This window comes from Lissotriton helveticus, chromosome 1_1, assembly GCF_964261635.1.
Source record: "Lissotriton helveticus chromosome 1_1, aLisHel1.1, whole genome shotgun sequence".
Classification (NCBI taxonomy): domain Eukaryota; kingdom Metazoa; phylum Chordata; class Amphibia; order Caudata; family Salamandridae; genus Lissotriton; species Lissotriton helveticus.
In genome coordinates, this window is record NC_136057.1 from 1,286,283,261 (window position 1) to 1,286,301,804 (window position 18,544).

At 46.5% G+C, this 18,544-nt stretch overlaps 1 protein-coding gene across 1 annotated transcript in view; it reads right to left on the minus strand.

Annotated features, from left to right (window-relative positions):
- The window catches only part of SLC13A1 (solute carrier family 13 member 1), a 328,809-nt gene that overhangs the window by 94,118 nt on the left and 216,147 nt on the right, over window positions 1–18,544 (minus strand). The window contains exons 9-10 of the mRNA XM_078680827.1: window positions 3,394–3,513; window positions 839–937 (exon numbers count right to left, since the gene is read on the minus strand). Of these exons, the coding sequence (XP_078536953.1) occupies window positions 839–937; window positions 3,394–3,513 (219 nt within the window). The remainder of the gene's footprint in view (window positions 1–838; window positions 938–3,393; window positions 3,514–18,544) is intronic.

An 18,544-nucleotide genomic window follows, 5' to 3' on the forward strand; every position in this document is an offset into this window, starting at 1 on the left:
GAGCACCTCTTTAAATGCAAATAACAAAAAGCATGCTTTCTAGTAAAGTTCTAATGTAATTTTCTGCCAAATTTGGTGTAAATCCGTTCAGCTTTTTTTTTTAAATCAGAGACAAAAGTTTCCTATGGTACTTAACATAGGAAATCAATATTTTAGGTCCCCCTACCCTTCTTATTGCCCTCACTTGACAAACAGCCTGAAACTTTCCATTAGGGATCTGAAAGAGTGAACTCTTTTTTAGATGGTATCATGCTCATTAGGAACAAGTTATTAACCGCATGCGTGCGGTTGGAATTCTGCTCCGGCGCTGAGATTTTTTAAATCGCACTTTACATGACGAGCTGGGCTCGTCATGAGCGTGCGAGGAGGCTACCTCATGACGAGCCCAGCTCGTCATGAGCGTCGAAGGGGTTAAAGAAACAAAAAAATGCCTTTCCTATTGAAAGTCAGAGCTGCCCAGATATATGTGTGCAGTTTGATAATTCTTACCTTTTCTTTTTTTAAATCATTCTGTATTGGTTTTATAATACAAAAGGACTGTTTTAAAAGTCCCAACTAACTAGTCCGGGTGTATGCCTTGCTGTTCGAAAATACTAATCTTGTTATATCATATCACAGATTAAAGAATAAAGTAGTACACTAATACATACATTCTCACTTGCTAATAATTGAAATCTCCCATTATTTAAGAGCATCCCTCATCCCCCAACACAGACCTACCTCAGGGACATACATCATGCGACCAGGTGCTTCAGCATCATATCTGAGTGCTATAATTTTACTTCTACTCCTAACCTGGTAATTCCTACCAACATGAAGACCTCGCTGTATTTCTTACCTGATAGAGCCAAGCTTCACGTATTCAGCTTTGATCACTTCCGCTGATGCATTCTCTCTTGCAGTCTTCTCCTTCTTACATCGAAACATCTCCTTGAAACTAAAATAAATAATATGCACTGTCAACAATGTTTCCGCCTAAACTACATCTTCGACTTCAAATGGTATGTTTTACTTCGTGTGGTAATATCGTTAAACTGAGTGATATCACTCTTCCAAACAGCACATGAGTCTCTACAGGAATCAGAATGGTAATTTTGGGGCATCAATGTGAATTAGGCAAATATAGGTGACACTTGTCTTGCAGATTGTTTAGACAATGAGTAGAGATACAGATAACAATTCTCTTCCCTTCATATTCCCATAAGAAAATGTCGACTTCTCTTTCTCTTAAAGGCCAAGTTCTCTGCCATTTTTCTAGATACTGCAAAGTACATATTCCATTTGCTATACCAATGCATATTTAAGATGCCACCATGCCCAACCCCGCTATTACTAGATTGGCCAGGCGGTACGGGCAATAGCAGTGGGATCCATTAGTCGCTCCCTGTGCAGGAGCTAAGGTGGGGAAGTCCCTCGTCCTTTTTTCCTCATAGGAGGGTAGCCTTTGATGACATCGGGTGGCGCCCAGAATTGCAGCACATAAGGCACCATGAGGCGAGGGATCGGCCTCTTTTTCTCTCTGCTGAGAACCAGGGTTCAACATACCACATCAAACACTCACCAAACCACCCTTGAAAAAGGCGGAATTGGTGAAAATTCTTGTAGCAGAAAAAGGCGCCTACCCAAATTTGTAGACTAATTTACTGAACCTACACCCTGTAATGGTGTTGATTTGTGTGGGCACTGGGCAGAGGGGGGACTGACCTGCTGGTACACTGGACCTTTCTACCCTACCCTAGGATGCCTGCAGTTTAACATTCTGGGGGATATGCCTGGTGACGGGGGCTCCGGCAGGTTAGAAGCAATATGGGGTGCCCTCGTTTATGTGTTGGTATGCAATTGCAAACATTATCCATCCCTCTGAGTGATCGAGAGGACGTTGCCAGTGGAGGGTGTGGGCGATGGATAAGGAAAGGGGCAGCTGGCCCTTTCGCATTCTGAAGAGTTACGCTGTTATGGGATGTGGAGATAAATGTTGTCTTGCTTGAACAAGCTGTGAGCTGTTTTGCTGATGTTACGCACTGGATTCCCATAACAATAATTATTATGTATTTTGCTGCTCTTATGTCCTGTATGCTCATAACAATGATTTCTGCTTAACTATGGTGTCATGTTTCAACGAAGATGTGAATAAAAGCTTCGCCCTTGGTTAAACCACACTAATCTCAGTTGTCGATTTCATTGGGAGCTGTTTCAGTGGAGAGCAACGACTTGCATGTTGAGAGCGCACTATACAATTGTTGCAGTGATAGCAACATACCCTTGGTACACACCAGTGTTCTTTGGTGAATTTGGAGACAGATCTGAAGATGCTTGATTTGCACCAATGGTCCTGGATTTGAAATTAATTTCTTAAACACAAATGTCAAATAGTATCTCTTTTTTGTCATGCTCGTTGTTGAAGAATAGTATTTGCACAGATTAGAACTTAGTCTATTCAGAGCAACACAAAAAGCCAGCCACTGCCCAACCCTATAGCCTTCTTGTAAAGAGACCTACTTACAAAGATTCTCTCTGGTGTTTATGTAGGCAGGAGTGTTTTTTTCCCTTTTGAAAAACTTGTGTTGCATATGCTTGCAATTTAAAAAAAAAATGAACCTGTGCACCAGCTGGTAAAAGCCAGACTTTTTGGTTTTTGCAATGCTTGCTAAGGACTGGGACTTATTTTTTCATAATCTTATTTTGACCCAAAGCAAAGGAATGAATTGCAGAAAAGAGAAAAATGTGGAGGAAGTTGAAAGTAAAGAAAACAGTGACACAGGGAGCTAGCAGGAATGTAGTATAAGCTGCAAGTCAGATAATGAAGTGACAGAAAATATAGGGTGGGGGAGAATGGCATGAGGTGGAGCCAAGACAGGAAGCATTAGCATTGGGTAAACTCGGCATTCCACAGCACCTGCGGCGGGTTCGTCTGAAAAATCTCATTTAGTTTTTTTTACAGATTAAGCAATGTTGATAGAAAATGCATTCATATTTAAATGGCAAGCAGGGCAAGATGATCTATGAGAGCCATTTTCAGAGGCTACTTGAATAATATTCTTAGTGACAGGCATCTTTGTTTTATCAAGCCTTCAAATGTAAATTAAACCTTTTAGAGAGCAGTTGTTCTCGTCATAGCTCCACCACAGTTCCTTCTTGTTAAATATGATTTTGCACATGTTAAAGTTGTTCGAAAATCAAAAGTAACATACATTTTTAATAACGTTCACAGCACCCAGAATTGTTTAGTTGTAAAAACGAAATCTATCTAAATAATCCAAAAATAATTCTACAGTAGAAGTGAATAATAGTACATGTGACACATTTTCCAGTGATGCTACACTTCAAGGCATGTAATTGTCACGAAAACTAAAGCCAATTCACTTTTATCTGTCCAACAAACTGTGTACTTACTTTAAGCCAATGAATAGCCATAGGAGCAAGAGCCAGGACAGCACCAGCAGAAGGACAGTGATGGGGATGCAGAGTAGAAACCAGGTACCAAAGTTGATGCTGTTGCTTTCTGGATAGCGCCTACAAACAAAACACATGATTCTTCTAAGATATAATAAGCATAGAAACATTCAAATAATGCATTTTGTCCATTTCGATAAATGAAGTTTAAATTCTCCGACATGAAAAAGCAACATTGTACAATTGATAATATAGTCTATTCATACTTGATCACACAAATGTTTGCAAAGGAATATACAGAGCATATTGCTAATATGACTGACCAGCCATTTCACCTTAGCCCCTGAACCTGTCTGTGAAAGAGAGATTAATGTATGGATCATATTTACTTCTACGACTGCTACTCTATCCTAACAAAGTTCTCAATACATGAGGGACGCCTACAGTTTGGAGAGAGGCACTCAGCTAATCCACCATCCACACTAACCTCGGCTGTACTACAGAAGTGCACAGGGGTCTCAATGGGTGTTTGGGCCTGCTTTGTGTGCCCATAGGGCACTTTCGTATTACACAAGGGGCCGCAGAACCTTGTGCATCCCCTTCTGTAATACAGAAAGTGCTCACACACATACAGCGCCAGGAGGCCATGTGACTACTTAAAAATGTCCATGAGTGGGATTGCCCTTAAATCAGACCCTAAGAATACTCACAGTTGTACATCTTTGTGCCTCACTGCAGGAGTTTAACTTGGAAATGAATATAAACCATTAAATGGCAAGTCACATATTCCTAGATCCTACAAGGCACCTATTTGGGCATATTGTCAGAAAAATCAGGGGCCTGATGCATAAAATTTTCATTCGCAAACAGTGGTCTCAAACTGCCACTGCCTTTTTCCAAAAAGAAAATAATTTTGCGAGCCTACCTACATACTAAAAGGGCGGTTCACAATATTCAGAATTGTAGTGATTCACATTCCAACCTACTTCATTAATGCTCAATAGATGGGTCAATAAGATTGAAAGCAGACCAATATCTCTGTAGTTGCATCATAATAAATGCAACTTTTTTTTAAATGTAGCTAATTTTCATTTATGGAAACAGAACTGTGTTTCAAAGGAAAAGTTTATTTTATTTTTAAAGTTTGTTTGAAAGTTGCCACTGCCTACTACCCAACAAACTGTTTTTTGTATTCACAACAGGGAATGTGTTATCACCCAAAATGGAGAACAGATGCAAAACATTTTAAAACCGTTAATGTTGTCATTGACATATTCACCTAACTATAACATTACTTTAACCTTTGGTGTGTGTGTGTGTATCTATATACATATATATATATATATATATATATATATATATATATATATATATATATATATATATATATATATATATATATATATATTACCTACTGGCAGTCGCCAGTAGGTAGTTATAGTTAGGATTGTTTTCCATAGGAAATCCGCAACATTCTATTGGGAATAACTTTGGCGCCGAATGAGGGATCTGCCTGTAATTTTCTTTAACTTTGCCTCGCTGCGCTGCGCTACTTCCCTGAAAGTTTTGGGGGGATCTGTCAAGCGGGGGCCGAGATAAAAGGGGGGTCCCAAAACGTGTTTTCCCCATGTTAATTTCCACAGGGCGGTTGGACTCTCTTTTAGCCCGAACGGCTGAATGGATTTCCACCAAACTTGGCAAAATTGTAGGGACTGGTACCCCGATGTCCCTTTGCTATGTCTCAAGATATATGCTCCAGTGGTTTTTACGAAAATTAACTTTGAAAAAATATATATTGGGCTACATTGGGCTATATATATGTTAGAGCCCAAATGTAGCCCAATGTAGCCCAATGTAGCCCAAAGATGGCCACCAGAGACAAAAAAAAAAATGTAGCCCAAATATCAGCCAGGTGTAGCCCAACTATAGCCCAATGACAGAATGTCCCAGAGTGTTCTAAAGAACAACTAGAGCGCTAACAGTCTTACTTATGACAAAAGTATGGCACACCTGAAGTCATCTTGATTGGAATAAAGTGTTAACACTTAAAACATTTAATTTGCAAAGGAACAAAATGAGGGGGTTCATTTTGCCATAGAAATTATGATTAGTGCCGAAGAAAGAAAAATTAGGGCACATTTTGAGTGACTTCTCAAATCCTCTTATATTTCATTAAAACAATTCTGATATGCAATCTCGCAAGATGGCCACCAGAGACAAAAGAGCCCAAATGTAGCCCAAATATCAGCCAGACGTAGCCCAACTATAGCCCAATGACAGAATGTCCCAGAGTGTTCTAAAGAACAACTAGAACGCTAACAGTCTTACTTATGACACAAGTATGGCACACCTGAAGTCATCTTGATTGGAATAAAGTGGTAACACTTAATACATTTAATTTGAAAAGGAACAAAATGAGGGGTTTCATTTTATATATATATATATATATATATATATATATATATATATATATATATATATATATATATATATATATATATATATGTATATATATATATATATATATATATTCACTGAAAAAAAACCATAGGTTTCACACCAGTTTAGTTAGGAATTAGCATTTAAAAAACCTATTAAATTCACTGAAAAAAACATAGGTTTCACACCAGTTATAGTTAGGTGGAAATTTTACTCGCATAAAACCATTGAAATTCCACGTTATAGTTAGTTGGACTCACTATAACTTGCGCGTGCAATGCACTGCTGATGACGTCACATATTACATCACTCATGACATGGTCAGTGACATCTCAAATGACATCACTGATGACATCATCCAGTGAATGTGTATCTTTCTGAAAAATAAATATTTTTTATATATGTATATCTAAAGGTTGATGGAAGAATAAATGGGTAAATAAATGTCTAAATGGATGTTTTTTTGTGTAAAATTGATTGGTTAACTGACTTATTAAATGTATCTTAGTGAATACAAATGACACCGTTTGGCGCCATCACGGGCCCATTTTCAGATGGTGGGTTTCCCTCGCGGCTGGGCTCAGCCGCAATAAATCCAAGGTAAAAGGTTGCCCCAAGAGAGAAACCAGCCGGCAGGTATTGATTTCACTTTTATTGACGATTACAGCGCACACAGGCAAGTGCGCGAACACCAGCCTCCTCAATTCATAATTTGCCAGATGTGTTTCGAGAAATGTATCTCTTCTTCTGTGGCAGCTTGTTAACTCACACGGTTTTCCTTGCACTATTTATATCTTCAACTTCCTGCCCCAGTGGGCGTGGCCACTTCCACGGCCTTATGGATGTTGTAGTGCCTTGATTCCACTTCTATGAATCCGTTTAAAGTTAACAAAATAAACAAAAGCATTATTTACCCCAGTGGGCAGTGGTAAAGTGTCTTTGCATAATGTCCGCTCTGCTTCATAGTGACCGTCATGAATACTGCCTCCCTTTCAAATGACACAGTTTGGCGCCATCACGGGCCCATTTTCAGATGGAAGGTTTCCCTCGCGGCTGGGCTCAGAGAGTTGAGTGACAGCGAGTAGGAGAGGCTGCAGTAAGTGTCCCTGCAGACATGCTCATTTGCGTGCTCCCCGCTTGAGGCCCAGATGCAGGCCTGTTTGATGTTAGCAGGTGCGTGTTCCCCCGCTTGAGGCCCAGCGGCAGCCCTGGTTGATGTTATCAGGTGCGTGTAATTAGTGTACTGATCCGCCGCCTGAGCCCGGCTAGAGCCCTGGTTGATGGTAGCAGGCTCGTGTAATTTCATTGAATGAGAGAGTTCAGTAAACAGCGCGCAGGAGAGGCTGCAGTAACGTTACTTACCACGCCTCCAGCTGAACGCATTTGTCACGCCCCCAGCACACGGCCACAGCAGACTATCTTCTGATTAATGTACGACCCACATGGCATGAAGGTTGGAACGTAGCACACGCCCCCAGTGTTTCTCACGCCCCCAGCGTGCCCCTTGATGCAGCGCAATTGCGTTCACATGGCATGAAGGCCAGACACACACCCCCAGCCTTTCTCACGCCCCCAGTGTGCCCCTTGATACTGCGCAGCAACTAATTGGCGCTTGTATGTACGGCTCACACGGCATGAAGGTCGGACACACGCCCCCAGCGTTTGTCACGCCTCCAGCACACGTCCACAGCCCACGATATGATGGCCCTACCACAGGCCCCCAGTGTTAGTCATGCCCCCAGCCCACGCCCACAGCACAACACAGACACGCCCACAAGGGACTACTTTGCTAGCACAGTTCATTTACCTTTTAAATGTGTATGGTGGCCGTCTGCACAGCCTATGTCCTTCTGCTGCAACTGCCCTTTCCAACGCTGTATTGGGTGTTTTGATTGGTGCTGTGGTTACAGAGATTGCCCGCCTCAAAGGTTTGGGCTCTCTCTTTATAATATTAGTATACACTTGTTAGACTTGGGCCTTAGGGCAGGTTCACCCCTAATCTTTTTGCCTTTATTTGTGACCCTGTGTAGTGATTTTTGGGTCTTGGCGCACTTTTTCCCTGTGTCCCAGAGTGAAAGTGCGTGCGTGTAGTATGGCTGGCCTGCCCTCCCATAGGAATGCATGGGGAATGTCTGTGTCCCTGGTAGTTCCTGATGCGTGGGGAGTGCATGCTCGAATTTAGTATGTGCGAGCTCGTGAGAATGAATGCTTCGCAATGGTGTATGTGACATGTGTGTGTCATGTGTAGAAATGCCATTTCTAGGACTTGGCTTATTAATGTAAAATATGCCTGTCGTGTGATTGGCTGGAGCTGGCTGGGGAGCCTGGCTCCAGGAAGGCTGGATGGGTCTGCCCGGTGGTGAGTGGGAGCTTAGCATGCTTGATGGCTTGGGAGGAGTGCACCTGGTCCCTGATGGGCCTGGGATTTCCCCACACAATGCTGGCTCCACCCCCTGTAGTGCGACTGATGGCCCTAGCCCTGCCAGTGAATAGAGAGGGTGGTTGTGGTAAACAGAGTACTTCAGAACCAGCTGAAACTGGTTTCTCCCCCACCCTGCACCCTGAGACAAAGGGATTTTACAGTATAAGAAGGGGCTGTGTCCCCATACAATTTGTCCTGTTCTTGGTTCTGCCTAGGATCTTGCCAGAGGGGGCTGTTGCTGCTGCAGGGGCCAAGAGGACCGCCACTTGGCTTGTCTCCCTGCCTGGAGACCCAGTGTGCTGGCTCTGGCCCTGCCTTGCCCCTCTGCCTGCTTCCAGACCCTGCTGGAGCTTTCCTGTGCCTGGAGGCACCCTGATTTTGATTTGTAGCGCTAGGAGCGCTTTCCTTATGCCCCAGCGCTCAATAGCGCTTTGCTTGTCTTCCTAAGCGCTGAGCGCGCCTCTCCTGTGCCCCTGAGCGCTTGGGAGCGCTTTATTGACCTTGCCGGTGCCCACCCGGCATTGCAGCTGAATTGCCGATTTCGCCGATTTATTGGCGTAGCGAGTGCCACCTCGCTTTATCTTATTAATTGAAGGCCGGTGCCACCCGGCATTGCCCCGTGGTATTTATTTGTTTACGAGCCGGTGCCCACCCGGCATTGTCCCGTGTTCACCGCCGCAGCCCGGGAGCCCTGAAAGCTGTTGCCGGGCCGCTGCCTAGAGCGACCCGGAAGTCCCGCCTCCTGATCCCCAGGGCCGCGCTGCCATTGGCGGCCCCGGCGGAAGTCAGGCGGAGGGAAAGGAGACGAGGCCAGGCGGGAGACCGAGGACGTCTGCTCCCGTGTCTGCGAGGCTCCCGAGTGAGGTGAGGAGCCCCGCGCTGCTCCAGCAGCGAGACACCCGGTGAGTGCCTGAAAGGAGGGAGAGGGGCCGCGGGACACATTGCCGGTGTCCGCCCCTCCCCCATAGCGCGACCTAGCGCTTGTAACTGTTTGGAGCCCCGAGGCTCCTGGGGGCATTACTGATTCCTGAGTCCCCCGTGAGGGACTCCAACTAGAGGGGCCATCCTTTGTTCCTTGAGCCCTGAGAGGCTCTCGTGCCCTATTTGTTTATGAGCCCCAGAAAGGCTCTTCATTGCCCACATCGTTTAGAGCCCTGAGAGAGGCTCTGGGGGCATATTCATTATTTAGAGCGCTGAGCTCTATTGGCACATTTTGCTTGGTGAGCCCCTGAGAGGCTCCTTGCCCATTTGGTCCTTGAGCCCTCCTGGCTCCAACGTTTGCCCAGTGCATATTTACAACTGTCCAGCACTTAGTGGACAGTTGCTACGTTTAGGCTTTGTGTTCTGTGCTGCCTGCGCAGACCCCTGACTTTGAGACTCAGGGCATTCAGCCCCTTTCGAGGCCAGTTGGCCTGAGGGACATTGCTAATGTTGTGCCATGTGCACCCTGCGCAATTTATGATTCCTGCTTATTTGATTTCTGCGCAAATGTTCTACCTGCACCTCTGAATGTGTTTTAATGTTTCATGTGCAGTTGTTTGTTTTATCGCCTTTGCTAAAAGTGACCTGCTTAGGTGATTCTTTGTTCTTTTATTCCCCTTTGCTAAAAGTGACCTGCTTAGAGGAATGTTTGTTTTTACCTTTGCTAAAAGTGACCTGCTTAGGTAATTCTTCATGTGTTTATCCCCTTTGCTAAAAGTGACCTGCTTAGAGGATTGTTGGTGTCATTACCTTTGCTAAAAGTGACCTGCTTCGGTAATGCCTTGTTCTTTTATTTCCCTTTGCTAAAAGTGACCTGCTTAGAGGAATGTTGATGTTTTATTGCCTTTGCTAAATGTTACTTGCCTAGGTGATTATTTTAGGTTTCCTTCCCTTTGCTAAAAGTGACCTGCTTAGGTGATAGGTTTTCCTTCCATAGGTCCTGATGATAAGGTCCTAGCTCCCTGCGTGATTTCCCTACAGAGACTAGGGTGGCGTAGGAGATGATAGGTTTTCCTTCCATAGGTCCTAGCTCCCTGCGTGATTTCCCTACAGAGACTAGGGTGGCGTAGGAGGTATTTTCCCTTTACCAGTTGTTACTGGTTGTATGCTACATTTTCTATTTCTGTGTTACAGTCATTGTATGTTTATGTGCTAAAGTGTTATACCTACAAGTATTATTTCTAACAAGTGCATACCCCTGACAGTGGTCCAGGTGGCCCTGTCCTGTACATAATCCCTTGTAAATCTTGCCCGTGCCTGTTGGCACATTGTAAAGTGTGTGTGTTATCTAATGTGTTTTTATTATTATAATACAAAGGCTATTTTTGATATAACCTTGTGTGGAGTTTCCTTTGTGGTGGGCCTTTGGTTGTTGTCGCTGGGGTGCGCGCGCAAACGCTTTACACATCGCCTCTGAGATTAGCCTTGCTGCTCGCGCCACGTTACCTAGAGGGTGAGCGGGGGTTATCTTGGTGTGTGACTCCCTAGCCCTGACCTTGGAAATGGTGATCCCTGACTGACCTCGACGCAAGCCTTGGCCAGCCAGAGGTCCCGTTTCTAACATTGGTGGCTAGCGGTGCGGATTGGACTTGCGTTTGCGTTGTACCACAGTGGCGACAGGCCACACTTCAAAACTCTGCAATTTTAGATAACCACATTTTTGGGATTATTGTTTTTTAGGGAAGTTCAGTTTTGCTTCTCCTGAAAGGTGTCATTTGTATTTTGTCCAGTACCTTGTTCCCCGCCCTGCTCCCAGAGTTTGGTACCTGTGTCGCTAGTGGTCAGGTTGAGATAATCAGGGGTGGTAGAAACTGCCTTACCAGTCCGAGGGGAGGGTTGTGTGTGAATGAGTGTGTGTTACGCTGGACAGTGGAGTGCAAGTTCTGAGATAGGAATCTTGCTGAATTTTGTTGATTGTATACTCCTGTTTAGCTCAGACCCCCAGGTTCCCTGTGTGATCTCGTCTCTAGAACGTCTGCCAAAATGGAGCCTGTTTTTGATCTCAGTGATCTAGTTTGGTACAGTATGCAGGAGTTGGAAAGGTTCTGTAGAGAGAGAGACATAGGGGTGGATGAGTCAGATACTGAGAACCAACTTAGGAACCACCTGGTCCAATGGTATAAGGATCAAAGGGATCTTGAGCGCAGCGAGGAAAGGGCCCAGGCCACACGCCATGAGGGTGGTGAGTCTGTGGGGAGCCCTGAAGATTCTGATGAAGAATGTGAGTTGGATGATGACAGTGGTTGGGCCCCAGCAGATAGTGAGGACCCCATAGATAGGGAGTCCCTTGCTAGGCCCAGTGTCAGTACCAGCGCCCCATCCCTTGTCCTGTCCCCAGAAGAGTGGGAAGATAGGGAGAAAGAAAGGGAGCATCAGTTAGCGATGGAACAGCTCATGTTAGAGCATGCCCAGGCTATGGCGCAGCTAGAGATCGAAAGACTCTTAGCGCAGGAGAGGATAGAGGTGGAGAGAAGGGCCATCATCCGTGAGAGAGCAGCCCTAGAGGATAGACTCTTCCCTGCGCACAGTTGTAATTGTCTGGATTCCCCAGAGAGGGTGGAGTCCAGTGGTGGCAGCTTTTTAAATGTCAGTGTAGACAGTCCCACTCCCAGTTCCCCGAGTATGGTTCCTGTTTCCCCAGAGGAGGAGAATAGGTTGAGGTTTAGGAACCTTAAGAAACCATCTCACCAGAAGTGGGGGTATTTTGTGGATGACTGTTCGGATGCAATGTGGGGTTGGCTGACGGCTAACTCGGACAATGAGGTGGACGGTGTGGTGAATATGTTCCTCAAAGAGCAGTTGCTCAGTGTTGTTTGTCCAGAGTTGCGCCAGCACCTGCTGAAGTTGAAGTGTTTTTGTCCTTGGGACCTTGCAGAGGAAGCAGAACGCTGGGACAGTGCGAGAGGTTCTTTTGAGTCACTAGTGAGTGATTCCAACAATAGTGGGTCAGGTGTCTTCCAGCCCAGTGTGGTGGAGGAGGGTGAGAGTAGCCCAGCTAGGTCCTTGGTTAGTGAGAAGAGTGTAGGGGCTGACTGCCTGTCTCAGTGGAGCGGGAGTGAGTGTGTGACAGAGAGTCCCCAGACGCCCGAAGCCTTGTCACAGAGCCTGGATGGTTCCTTTAGGGAACACCAGGAAGGGAACCTAGACTTGCCTGTTAGTTCACTTGAGGGAGATCTCCTAGTGGGTAGAGAACCTGGAGCATCTGTAAGCGGAGCTTCCATGGTTATAGAGTCTGGCAGTACTGCTCCAGTAGGGAGAGTATCGGAGTCCAGCGTGAGGAGTGATTGGGGGAGTTCCCCAGTGGAAGAACCAGTGGGTCAGGGACTACCCAGTGGGGCTAGGATCCCGTGTAGTGACCATGGTGACACCACTTCTGTGCTGGGGGACCTGTGCGCACTGTCAGGTGGACAGGAGGCGGGAGATCTGCGCCAGGCAGACAGTCACACAACATATGTGTCATTTGCTAGCCTCAGGGGGATGGTGTGTGAATCCCCAGAAGTCCTGGAGTGCCAGGCAGTGATTCCACCAAAGGTTCTAGACCGGAGGTTGGAGGTCCAGGTTCAGGATTCGCCTGACCTGAAGGGTGGGAATACTGTAAACAGTGGCCTAACCAGTTCTTTCTCCAGAGGTACCGCCCCGCTTGGGAGGGAGCAGGACTCTGGAAGGGGGTGCAGAGGGTGGGAAAGCCCACCTCTGACCCCGGTACCACCTGAGGGGTTAAACCCTAGGTTGGGAGAATGTTGTTTAGAGGGAACCCCTCGCAGGAGGAGGAGGAACCCTAGGAGAAGAGGTAAGGGGAGGAGAGCCTTCCCTGAGACTCCTGGTCCACCTGAGGTTGTAGACCCTAGGCTGGAGAACCAGTGGCAGTCTAGCCCTGTCTTGCAGACAGGAAGGGTGGAGAATGGCTATTATGTGCCAGGGGTTACTACCCCCCACTTTGTGAGTAGGCAGGATCCAGTGGTACCTGGATGGCCTAGGGCCTGGTCCTCGCCGAGGGCAGCTGGAGAGTACCAGTGGGGCAGCCCAGTTAGTCCCTACAGTAGTTTTAGAAGGAACCCTAGGGGTTCACCGTGGCGTAAAACAGGAGGGTGTCCCTGCAGTTGTGGGCCCGCGTCCTTGTTTTATCGCCCCAAGCAGGGAAGTCCATCACGGTGGTGATCGGTCTGCCCTGCGTTTTGGCTGGAAGGGGGTCGTGTTAGACTTGGGCCTTAGGGCAGGTTCACCCCTAATCTTTTTGCCTTTATTTGTGACCCTGTGTAGTGATTTTTGGGTCTTGGCGCACTTTTTCCCTGTGTCCCAGAGTGAAAGTGCGTGCGTGTAGTATGGCTGGCCTGCCCTCCCATAGGAATGCATGGGGAATGTCTGTGTCCCTGGTAGTTCCTGATGCGTGGGGAGTGCATGCTCGAATTTAGTATGTGCGAGCTCGTGAGAATGAATGCTTCGCAATGGTGTATGTGACATGTGTGTGTCATGTGTAGAAATGCCATTTCTAGGACTTGGCTTATTAATGTAAAATATGCCTGTCGTGTGATTGGCTGGAGCTGGCTGGGGAGCCTGGCTCCAGGAAGGCTGGATGGGTCTGCCCGGTGGTGAGTGGGAGCTTAGCATGCTTGATGGCTTGGGAGGAGTGCACCTGGTCCCTGATGGGCCTGGGATTTCCCCACACAATGCTGGCTCCACCCCCTGTAGTGCGACTGATGGCCCTAGCCCTGCCAGTGAATAGAGAGGGTGGTTGTGGTAAACAGAGTACTTCAGAACCAGCTGAAACTGGTTTCTCCCCCACCCTGCACCCTGAGACAAAGGGATTTTACAGTATAAGAAGGGGCTGTGTCCCCATACAATTTGTCCTGTTCTTGGTTCTGCCTAGGATCTTGCCAGAGGGGGCTGTTGCTGCTGCAGGGGCCAAGAGGACCGCCACTTGGCTTGTCTCCCTGCCTGGAGACCCAGTGTGCTGGCTCTGGCCCTGCCTTGCCCCTCTGCCTGCTTCCAGACCCTGCTGGAGCTTTCCTGTGCCTGGAGGCACCCTGATTTTGATTTGTAGCGCTAGGAGCGCTTTCCTTATGCCCCAGCGCTCAATAGCGCTTTGCTTGTCTTCCTAAGCGCTGAGCGCGCCTCTCCTGTGCCCCTGAGCGCTTGGGAGCGCTTTATTGACCTTGCCGGTGCCCACCCGGCATTGCAGCTGAATTGCCGATTCCGCCGATTTATTGGCGTAGCGAGTGCCACCTCGCTTTATCTTATTAATTGAAGGCCGGTGCCACCCGGCATTGCCCCGTGGTATTTATTTGTTTACGAGCCGGTGCCCACCCGGCATTGTCCCGTGTTCACCGCTGCAGCCCGGGAGCCCTGAAAGCTGTTGCCGGGCCGCTGCCTAGAGCGACCCGGAAGTCCCGCCTCCTGACCCCCAGGGCCGCGCTGCCATTGGCGGCCCCGGCGGAAGTCAGGCGGAGGGAAAGGAGACGAGGCCAGGCGGGAGACCGAGGACGTCTGCTCCCGTGTCTGCGAGGCTCCCGAGTGAGGTGAGGAGCCCCGCGCTGCTCCAGCAGCGAGACACCCGGTGAGTGCCTGAAAGGAGGGAGAGGGGCCGCGGGACACATTGCCGGTGTCCGCCCCTCCCCCTTAGCGCGACCTAGCGCTTGTAACTGTTTGGAGCCCCGAGGCTCCTGGGGGCATTACTGATTCCTGAGTCCCCCGTGAGGGACTCCAACTAGAGGGGCCATCCTTTGTTCCTTGAGCCCTGAGAGGCTCTCGTGCCCTATTTGTTTATGAGCCCCAGAAAGGCTCTTCATTGCCCACATCGTTTAGAGCCCTGAGAGAGGCTCTGGGGGCATATTCATTATTTAGAGCGCTGAGCTCTATTGGCACATTTTGCTTGGTGAGCCCCTGAGAGGCTCCTTGCCCATTTGGTCCTTGAGCCCTCCTGGCTCCAACGTTTGCCCAGTGCATATTTACAACTGTCCAGCACTTAGTGGACAGTTGCTACGTTTAGGCTTTGTGTTCTGTGCTGCCTGCGCAGACCCCTGACTTTGAGACTCAGGGCATTCAGCCCCTTTCGAGGCCAGTTGGCCTGAGGGACATTGCTAATGTTGTGCCATGTGCACCCTGCGCAATTTATGATTCCTGCTTATTTGATTTCTGCGCAAATGTTCTACCTGCACCTCTGAATGTGTTTTAATGTTTCATGTGCAGTTGTTTGTTTTATCGCCTTTGCTAAAAGTGACCTGCTTAGGTGATTCTTTGTTCTTTTATTCCCCTTTGCTAAAAGTGACCTGCTTAGAGGAATGTTTGTTTTTACCTTTGCTAAAAGTGACCTGCTTAGGTAATTCTTCATGTGTTTATCCCCTTTGCTAAAAGTGACCTGCTTAGAGGATTGTTGGTGTCATTACCTTTGCTAAAAGTGACCTGCTTCGGTAATGCCTTGTTCTTTTATTTCCCTTTGCTAAAAGTGACCTGCTTAGAGGAATGTTGATGTTTTATTGCCTTTGCTAAATGTTACTTGCCTAGGTGATTATTTTAGGTTTCCTTCCCTTTGCTAAAAGTGACCTGCTTAGGTGATAGGTTTTCCTTCCATAGGTCCTGATGATAAGGTCCTAGCTCCCTGCGTGATTTCCCTACAGAGACTAGGGTGGCGTAGGAGGTGATAGGTTTTCCTTCCATAGGTCCTAGCTCCCTGCGTGATTTCCCTACAGAGACTAGGGTGGCGTAGGAGGTATTTTCCCTTTACCAGTTGTTACTGGTTGTATGCTACATTTTCTATTTCTGTGTTACAGTCATTGTATGTTTATGTGCTAAAGTGTTATACCTACAAGTATTATTTCTAACAAGTGCATACCCCTGACAGTGGTCCAGGTGGCCCTGTCCTGTACATAATCCCTTGTAAATCTTGCCCGTGCCTGTTGGCACATTGTAAAGTGTGTGTGTTATCTAATGTGTTTTTATTATTATAATACAAAGGCTATTTTTGATATAACCTTGTGTGGAGTTTCCTTTGTGGTGGGCCTTTGGTTGTTGTCGCTGGGGTGCGCGCGCAAACGCTTTACACATCGCCTCTGAGATTAGCCTTGCTGCTCGCGCCACGTTACCTAGAGGGTGAGCGGGGGTTATCTTGGTGTGTGACTCCCTAGCCCTGACCTTGGAAATGGTGATCCCTGACTGACCTCGACGCAAGCCTTGGCCAGCCAGAGGTCCCGTTTCTAACAACACTACATATGTTTTAATTTACTATATGTGAGTATGGATGTGTACAAGTGATTATACGTGAGAGTGTGAGAGATTGGAAGAGTTCCTGTATAAATAAGTATGTGTTTCTATAAGTGATTGTTTAGGAGAGTAAGTATGTGTACGTTTCTGTAAAAGTAAGTGTAGTGGTGTGTGTATAGCTGTATATGCAAGTAAATGGATGTTTGATAGTTTATTTGCATGTGTGAGTATGTGTGTGAGTAACTGTATGGATGAGTATCGGTGTGTAACAGGATGTATAGGTGTATAAGTACATATGATGAGTGAGTACATGTATGAGTGACGATATAGAACTTTTGGTGAATGAGTGGATGTGTATGTAGATTTTGGAATTACTGAATAGGTTGCTCTAACTGGTATTGGTATCTCCATTTTTTTGAAAATTGTAGTTTCTATTTTTGAAGGTGTGTATCAAAGGTTATATAAAGCTGAGAGGAGGTCTGCCACTCTTTCACAAGGATGTTATTTTTCAGAAAGATACACATTCACTGGATGATGTCATCAGTGATGTCTTTTGAGATGTCATCAGTGATGTCATGAGTGATGTCACTGACCATGTCATGAGTGATGTAATATGTGACGTCATCAGCAGTGCATTGCGGGCGCGTGAGTTATAGTTAGCTGAACTAACTATAACGGGGGAATTTCAATGGTTTTGTATGAGTGAAATGTTCAGCTAAGTATAACATGTGTGAAACCTATGGTTTTTTCATGAATTTCAAAGGTTTTTTAAATGCTAATTCCTAACTATAACGTGGCTGAAACCTATGGTTTTTTCAGTGAATTTCAAAGGTTTTGTAAATGATAATTTTTAAATGTATTAATTGTTATTTTTTTATACTAATTTACTACAGTGTTTTAAATTATTTATTTTTAGATATTTTATTTTTTTAAATGACATGACATATTTTTAATATAAATTGAAAAAAAAATGTTTTTTTAAATATTGAAATTGTAATATATATATATATATATATATTAAATGTATATGGTGGCCGTCTGCATAGCCTATGTCCTTCTGCTGCAACTGCCCTTTCCAACGCTGTATTGGGTGTTGTGATTGGTGCTGTGGTTACTGAGATTACCCGCCTCAAATGTTTGGGCTCTCTCTTTATAATATTAGTATGGATATATACCAAGCCGTGGCCGAAACGCATTATGATTGACTGCACCGTGATTTGAAAAAATAAACGCCAAGCAACCCAAGCTCCTTAAGTCGTCCGTCTCTCTTTTCGGTGCCTGGAAGCACTTTTGAAGTGGTAACTGGATATCTACATATATATATATATATATACATATATAAATAAAAAAAAAATATATATATATATATATATATATATATATATATATATATATATATATATATGCACTAGCAGCCCGTCCCAACGTTGTCTGGGAGCAACAGGCTTCCCCGAACCCCGCCCGCCCCGACATTGTCCAGCAGCCCGGCCCCCGCCCGGCCCGTCCCCCGCCTGCCCCGACCCCCGCCTGCCCCGACATGGGTCCCCTTACCTCAGCCGCCGCTCCTCCCGCCTGTCCGCTGCTGATATACTGCTTTAAATATGTCTGTTCTTTTTTGCAGAGGTGTACAGCTGAGCAATCCGTTCTACAGAGTGTACATTGGCTGGGAAAGCTTACATCATAGCTAATCTTTTTGGCCTAGAGGTGTGTTAATGATTGCTGTTTCACCATAAAAACACGGGATCATTCTCTTTTCTCCTGCAGCCCGGGCCCCCGCCCAGCCCGTCCCCTGCCTGCCCTGACATGGGTCCCCTTACGTCAGCCGCCGCTCCTCCTGCCTGTCCGCTGCTCGCACCGCCGCTGGCCTGTCCGCTGCTCCTCACGTCAGCGCTCCTCCCCCGCACCATGTTAAATGTTAAATGTCGTATACTTGTAAAGCGCACAGCTGCCCCAGCAAAGGGGCGTCCCGGCGCTGTATACCGCTGGGGAACCCGTCCTGGCTTTCCCTGTGGGATGGTCCCTACTGGGAATCCCCAAGGTGGAGCCAGGCATCCCCGGCGTTGATGGGGCCTTTGTGGAGATTAGGCAAGCTAATGCCCAGAGTTGCCGAGT